The sequence below is a fragment of the Panicum hallii genome, chromosome 6 (genome assembly GCF_002211085.1).
Source record: "Panicum hallii strain FIL2 chromosome 6, PHallii_v3.1, whole genome shotgun sequence".
Classification (NCBI taxonomy): domain Eukaryota; kingdom Viridiplantae; phylum Streptophyta; class Magnoliopsida; order Poales; family Poaceae; genus Panicum; species Panicum hallii.
The window spans coordinates 1,317,079-1,324,410 of NC_038047.1; the positions used below are offsets into that span (position 1 = coordinate 1,317,079).

At 43.5% G+C, this 7,332-nt stretch overlaps 2 protein-coding genes across 2 annotated transcripts; one reads left to right on the forward strand and one right to left on the reverse strand.

The window, feature by feature from the left end:
* Positions 1-57: 57 nt before the first annotated feature.
* Positions 58-4,090, reverse strand: LOC112896983. The gene is made up of 7 exons (XM_025965135.1): positions 3,887-4,090; positions 2,447-2,989; positions 1,869-2,035; positions 1,701-1,781; positions 1,530-1,605; positions 1,334-1,450; positions 58-524 (listed from the first exon to the last, which is right to left on the reverse strand). Exons 2-7 carry the CDS (start codon positions 2,967-2,969, stop codon positions 394-396), a joined length of 1,095 nt encoding a protein of 364 aa, XP_025820920.1. The 5' UTR covers positions 2,970-2,989; positions 3,887-4,090; the 3' UTR covers positions 58-393.
* A 139-nt stretch (positions 4,091-4,229) lies between these two features.
* On the forward strand, positions 4,230-7,029 carry LOC112896984 (50S ribosomal protein L9-like). The gene is made up of 6 exons (XM_025965136.1): positions 4,230-4,423; positions 4,809-4,943; positions 5,244-5,303; positions 6,059-6,121; positions 6,279-6,350; positions 6,432-7,029. The coding sequence occupies exons 1-6, from the start codon at positions 4,301-4,303 to the stop codon at positions 6,594-6,596; spliced, it is 618 nt and encodes a 205-aa protein (XP_025820921.1). The 5' UTR covers positions 4,230-4,300; the 3' UTR covers positions 6,597-7,029.
* Positions 7,030-7,332: the final 303 nt, after the last annotated feature.

Genomic DNA, 7,332 nt, shown 5'->3' on the forward strand with positions numbered 1-7,332 from the left:
AGCCGAGACAGTCATTCATGAAGTTTAAGAGGCTATAGATCACCAAAACCTGTTAGATAAGACTATAAGGGACATTCCTTTTCATCAGATTGCACCAAATTCAGTAAAGTTTCCGAAGAAATCCGCTACATCCACACATTCTAATTGTATCTCAGGCAGCAGGCACTAGATTCTAAATTTCTAAAGTACCGTGACTGAGCACTGGGACAGAAGTGTTGAACAAAGAAAATTTTCAGTTATCTAAAGCAGTCATCTGGCGTGAAGCTCTTGACTATAGGACCCTCACAAGTTCCAGTAGTCTTCCTACAAGAACTCAAGTTACAACACTTTTTCTGCAAAACAGTGGAATTCACCCTTATCTGGCACTGTGATCTGCATATACTACAGAGGAACTTATGTGCGGCGTCCACGGCCCGTGGAAGAGCCAACCTGGGAGTTCCTTGAGGAATTGGTGCCACGGGATTGATCATGCGCAGGAAGTGCAAGCATTTGATTCGCATCTTGGAAGTCAGGGTGAACATTTCCTGCATACATTTGCAATGAGTGACGGAGTGATAGATCTCGGAACTCTACGAATCAAGCTTGAATAAGTAAATCAGGCGAGCACAAACAAAGTTATTAACAAGTGCACGGAGAGAATAGTACGACCAACATGAGTACCATCCAAGATCTTGAAAGCCAACTGAAAGCATACACTCAAAATGCAATACAGGGTCAAACAATATATCCTTCTACATTTGTGCTGTTGCCTACAGAGGATGTGTGATGATCAAACTATCATCATGGTTAACTGTTATGTCATTTGTGGTCAACTGTTATGCCACATGTACAATCTACACCATAGATTTATGCATTGAAATGCATGTTCCAAGGGTGGATGGCGAACATGTGACAAAACTTTGGTGGAGATCTCAATGCAAATTGTGTGGTGTAGATAGTAGATGCAGCCACATGTACAAGTTATCCATCCCAAGGTTCTGTAGTTCTCCCTAATACCCTTAAGGTTTATTTTTGTCAACAATTCAGAGATCTATTCTATGACAGAATTTTATATGTGATTATTTCAGTTCAGAAAAAGAATTTCATTTCCCCAGGATATCTAAACCACTTCTAAGCCAGTAATCACTCCCCATCTACAGTGTTAGCACATTTGACATTATTGTAGGGGGACTGGATTACTGTTGCACAGCATTTCCGTCAAGATACCATCACCAATACAAAGAAAGAAATGTTATGGTCAAACCCTTAATTTTGTAAAAAAGATACCTGCCTCTATAATATCCTTTTCTTCTCTATGATGGGATAAAAAAGAAATGGTTGTGAGTGAATGTACCAGGGAGGGAGGGAGGGAGAGGCGCTGTACTGTTGCCAAGCATGTTCATTCCGGGATCCCAGCCAGGTAAATTATCCCTGGCATTTCGCCATGATTCCTCAAATGCAGTAAGCTCATCTGAATAGAAAAGGAAGAATGGCATCAGAATCAGATTGACAGAAAAATAATAAGGTGCCAGGAATAAAAAACCACTAACCTTCATTCAAGTTGTGTAAGGTTTGTAAGTTGTTAACATGCCCATCAGAATTCAGGTTTCTTGTTAAAGAGCGACCCTGCAGTAAGAAAACAACAGATAGTCAGTAGCTCCAATCGTAGTACATGCCATTGGAAGAGAGAAAGGAAGAGATCTGCAAGAAATACTAGGTACCTTACTGCCAATGCCACGTGAAATCCTGTGAGTAGCTTTACGAGTAGTTGTGTCAGCCTCCTTACTTTCTTCCAATGTAATCTAATGCATTAAAAAATAATTACGACTACAACTCTGAACCCTACAAATACACCGATGAAGAAAACAGCATTCATGAGATACACTTACTCCATTTGCACCAGTCCTCCTAGTTGTTGAAGATGTATAACAGGCTCCATTTGGACCACCATATGAAACAGTCGAGCTCTGAAACATAAATGTCTGAGGCTGCGGATGTGATGTGCTAGCTCTGCTGAAATCCCTCCCAAATTGTCCATGCTTAGGTCTTTTATTATCTGCTTAAAGGACATGTATGCAATAGTAACCTCCAGTTGTAATGTGAATCCATTAAGACATACACTAAGGGAATATTCTCAGAAGTACTCTGCTTAACAAAAGAAAGACAGAATATCAATTATGTAGGCTGCATAGCAATACTACAAGATGAGATCATATTGAACCAATGTGATACAGTATTTTTTTTTATGAACAATGAAGATGGCTAGTTATTTACATCATATGAGATCAAAGTATATTTGCTGAATAAAAAAATGTATTTACTGAATGGATTTTCCAAGAATTACTAGAAAACACTTCAGCCCCTGAGTTACGAAGGCAAAAAAAATTGGTCTAGGGCTCAAGACAGGACCGCCTATGTTAATTCAAATGTTTGCATAATACAAACACGAAGAGGTAAATGGACTGACCTTCTACTTCTCCATCTGGGTCCTCCACATATGGCTCTTTGCTTTCCCGTGGATGCTTCCTGAAGTTAACCTTCTTCTTCTCATCTTCTTTATCATCGCGTGCATCATCCTCGTCATCTGAAGACAGCTCCTTGATAATTGGCCCTTTAGGCCTGCTTGGTTCAGGGGCCTGCTGAATAAAACCACTGGCATTGCTCATGCCTTGATTGAGATCTGTCTGGCTTCCAAACATCACTCCATTGAGATTGCTATGGGGCCCAAGCATACTCGGTCCAAGCAAGCTAGGTTGCATCAAGCTACCAAAGGGGTTCATGAAGCTAGGTTGCATCATACTGCTGAAAGGACTTGGGAAGTTAGGTTGCATGATGCTTGCAAAGGGGTTAGTGAAGAAAGGGTCGTCAAAGGGAGTTGCGCCACCAAAGAAACCGGAAACAAGGCTCCCTGGTTGTCCAAAGCCGCCAAAACCAGCAAAAGGGTCCCCGGAACCGAATAAACCATGTCTCCCACCTCTTCCCCCTTGCATCTTCTGTTAAAGCACCTTACCTGGTTCAAAATACAGGCAAAATAATAAATGATTGCGTGTCATGGCTAGATAGTAAATAAAGTGACATAGTTACACCCTGAGCTGCAGTCCAAAATCATCAACTCACATGAACAAGCGGCAGCATGGTTCATAGGTAAATAAACAGCAAACCATAACATAACTGAAACTGCAACATCACACAATCAAGGAGTTTATCCCAAGACCGAACCTTGAACCATAACATCAACCAGATGATCAAACATGGTGTCCTAAATGACAACAATGACATTAACTCTACAATCATCTAAGCAGTAAGCCAGTAAGCTAGTAATGAGTAATGACACAAGCATAGGTGCGACAGTAATCCATTAGGCTCCATTCGAGCAAGCAGACGTACAACCGTTCTCCACTTCTTCCCCACCGAATACCAAATAAACCAGCTGGGCAGGCGAAAATGTTCCTCCCTCGTTCAATACGTGACGAAAAAAAATCACACAGGATTTTCTATGCACTCAACGCCATCGTCAGACACCTACGATGGCAGTACCGTGATGTCCCAGCATAAATAAATTTCTCCCAGATGTACTACCAGTGTCGGTACTCATCATAGCATGTGCCTCAAGCATCTGAAGACAAAGGAAATAGTATCATGCATGATCAACATCTGCTTCCCGCAAGACAGCACCAACCAACGGGGCACAACTTATTTTCCTATTCAGAAAAACCTCAAAATGGACCCTTGAGCCAGAGAAATGACGGGGGAACGGACCCAGCGTCGCTACACCGGACTGGAAACGGATGAGAGACCGTACTAGAAACCGTCGCACGGAGCACGATTACACGAACAAGCAACCGGACCGGACCGAAATCAGGGGGGCGCAGATCCAGAGACGGGACGCGGGGGAAGAGCACCAGACCTGAAATCCCCGAGGGCCGGGCGCGCGGCGTGCGAAGGGATCGGTCGGATCGGACCGACCCCTGGGAATGGCGGAAGCGGGCGAAGCTCCGATTGGGCGAGGCGGAGGCGACGGGGCGGGGAGAAATTGAGTTCCTCCTCTGTTGTTTGCTCGTGCTGTGCCCTCCCGTGTCGAGCTCTAGCAATGGTGGAGAGAGAGAGAGAGAGAGAGAGAATTCCAGAAGGCTCGAAAACTGGATGCAGAAGGCCTGTTGGCCCGTTTGGCCCAAGTATGCTAGGTCCGAATGTATGGCCCACTGTCCACTGATGGGAAGCCCACAGCCCGGATCACCACCTCTGTGGGCGGAGGGCCCCTGAGTGAGTTTGGGCTCGGCATCGCGACGCCTCCGCCGCAAAACCCTACCGGACAGTCGCCATGGCCTCCGCCCGCGCCGCCCTCCTCCTGCGGCGCCAGTGCCTCGGCGCCGCCGCGGCCAACCCGTACCTCTTCTCCGGTCATGGCCTCCGCTACCGCAAGCTCGAGGTCATCCTCACCACGGTAACGGACCCACCTGTCCCTTCGTTCCGCCATGCCTCGCTTTGCAAATTTGTTGTTTGATTGATACGACGGTGTGGTATGTTAGCGGGTGTGGTATGTTAGCGAGGGATCTCTTTGCTTCAATTCTAAAGAGATGTCCTGATCCAGTGGGTGGTGCGCTGTACCGTGAAATGGCGGAGAGGTGGCGCCTTAGGGTGGATAGGAAAAAAAAACTGAATTTGTTTTGAGCCATTTCATTTGATTCGTTGGAGCAAGTAATGCCCGCTTGATTGGTGCTTTGCTATAAAAATATGCATAACCCCAAGTTGTTAATTCCTCTGTGATAAATAGATATCCAGGGAAAGAAATTGACTGCTCTCTTTCATCCCTTCTTGCTGTTGTGCAGACGATTGATAAGCTGGGGAAAGCAGGGGAGGTGGTGAAGGTGGCGCCTGGCCACTTCCGCAACCACCTTATGCCTAAGATGCTCGCTGTCCCAAACATGGACAAATTCGCCATACTCATCCGAGAGCAGCGCAAGGTATGCTTCTTTTCTTCTAGTCCTTAAATGTATGACAAGTATGTAGGATAATTGCTGAAAAAGCGTGAGCTTTGGTGTTTGATATGATAAATTTGTCCATCTATATGAATGTGTATTGTTCTATGGACTATACACTCCTGACATCATGCAACATTCCTTGGCACATCTGTTTACTATGGCAATTTGATAGACAGCCTAGAGCTCAGTGTAACTTTGGACTCTTTTTCCATTCCTACTCAAAGTTGGTTACCTAAATTCAGTTCATAATAGCAATCTCACTAGATGGTTTTTTTATACCAGCTCTATCAACGTGAAGAGGAGGTGGTGAAAGAAGTCACAAAAGAAGATGATGATGCTCGGGTAGGTTCTGAATCTCAGAGGATACAAATATTTCTGACCTGCCTTGTTGATGAAATGTCTTAGCAAACAGCTTAGTTTAATCTACCGTTTATTTCTCTGCAAGCCGGTCACCAGTGAATATACGTCAAGTCCAGGATTAGCTATCGATTTTCCTGTTTGGGCTTAAAGTTTATTTTGATGTGTTATAATGCATTAAAGTAGGGTGTGCTCACTAACCTTCATATCATAATGCCAGAGATTCAGCATAGGAATGTGCTGTGGGGGTTCTCTTTTCTGAAAGTAATATTTTGTATTTTTCTTCTTTATATTGAGAAGAATGGTTATGATCATAGGCTCAATCTATTTTCATAACCATTTAATAACTGATCTAATATACAAAAAGCTGAATAGTTGCCTTGGAAGGTTAATCTTTTCCCTCTACCTGTTTATCTCTGAATATGGGCAGTGCTGCATAATTTATTACTATTTTTTATAAAAAAATGTAGCCTGCATGTCCTTGCACTGCCTAATTTTACTCAGCAGCTTCTTTCTGGCTCTTAAAGTGAAATGTTTATACTTCTGTGTTAGTATATAAAAAGCCCCATTGGTAGCTATAAAACAGCATTTTCTTTTCTGAATGTAAGATAAAATTTGGATAAATTTAATGCTAATTTTTTTCTAGTTCTGCTGAAAGGCTGATCTTCTGTGTTTTCCCTGCCATTTGCTTCCTGTTGTTTTTCTGATGGTACTCATGTACTTAACCATCATTTCAACAGCTCCAGGAAGAGAGACTGAAGCAGTACCAGACAGCAGCAAAGCGGCTAGATAATGCACTCTTGGTTAGTATGCTACCACTAAAAGTGGAAATCCTCCTGCATCGTATTTGTTCTCATGTTTTAGTCATGCAATTATGTTTTCATGTAGGGTGTGCTTGCATCTTCCGATTAATATAAACTTGGCTCATGTTAGTTTTGTTCATCACTGTTATTTTGTTAGGTGTTGAGGCGGTTTATCTCGACTGGAACCGAGCTGCGCACTCCTGTAACGAAAGATGAAATTGTCTCCGAGGTACCTTTCAAGCTCAAATGTCCTGCCTGTGTTATCCCAAAAATTCAGTTTTCCCATGAAACTTGTCTACTCTACCTACAGGTGGCAAGGCAACTCAACATCAACATCCACCCGGACAATCTGCATCTGTCGTCACCTTTGTCGTCCCTTGGTGAATTTGAGCTGCCCCTGCGCTTACCGCAGGACATACCACGCCCAGAAGGCAAGCTACAATGGACTCTGAATGTCAAGATCAGGAGGAAATAGTGCAGTAATTGGGGAAATTTAATTCACCACCCGAGCCCTTCTAGCTTTCAGATCCAGGGACCTGTGGAATAGGTTTTCAGATCAAATGTTTTGCTGATCAGATATATCTGATTTGCAAGCTTCCTTCCTGGCTTTATTTTTGCTGTTTGAACTTCTTGCCCGTCTTTGGACAGGATGCCATCAATGGCGATGTGATTGTTAGAAAATGTAGCGGGAAGTGTTGAATAATTTGTTTGCAATAGGACAGGGCAAATCTTATATTGTTGTTGTTGACTTGTTTAGTGTCCCCAATCACAACGGGAGTGTGGCTGATAAAAGGCGAGGAACCATATCAGGAGGTTGTGGTAGCAGTGGATAGGATAGGGGTTGTTATGCAACACGGCCATTTGATCGAATTTATTTGATGAAAGTAAAGATGAAGTTTGACATCAAACACTGCACGCACATGGATGCTTGCACTGCATGCCCTATCCATCTATATTCTGGTTGGGGATTTTTGTGTGTAATTTTTTTATAATGATTTTTTGTGTGCTTTAAAGGGGTGCTACCCAAAGTGGTGGAGCACTGGAACCTGGATAGCGCACGCTACACACAGACTGTTTCTTTCAGGTTCATACGAATCTGGGAAGTGGAACAGGAGAAAAATCAGAGGGCCTTGGACTGCTGGACAGAAAGGGGAATGGGGCTCTGTATGTTCCCAAAAAAAAAAAACAAGTTGATGCTCTGATATTCATTT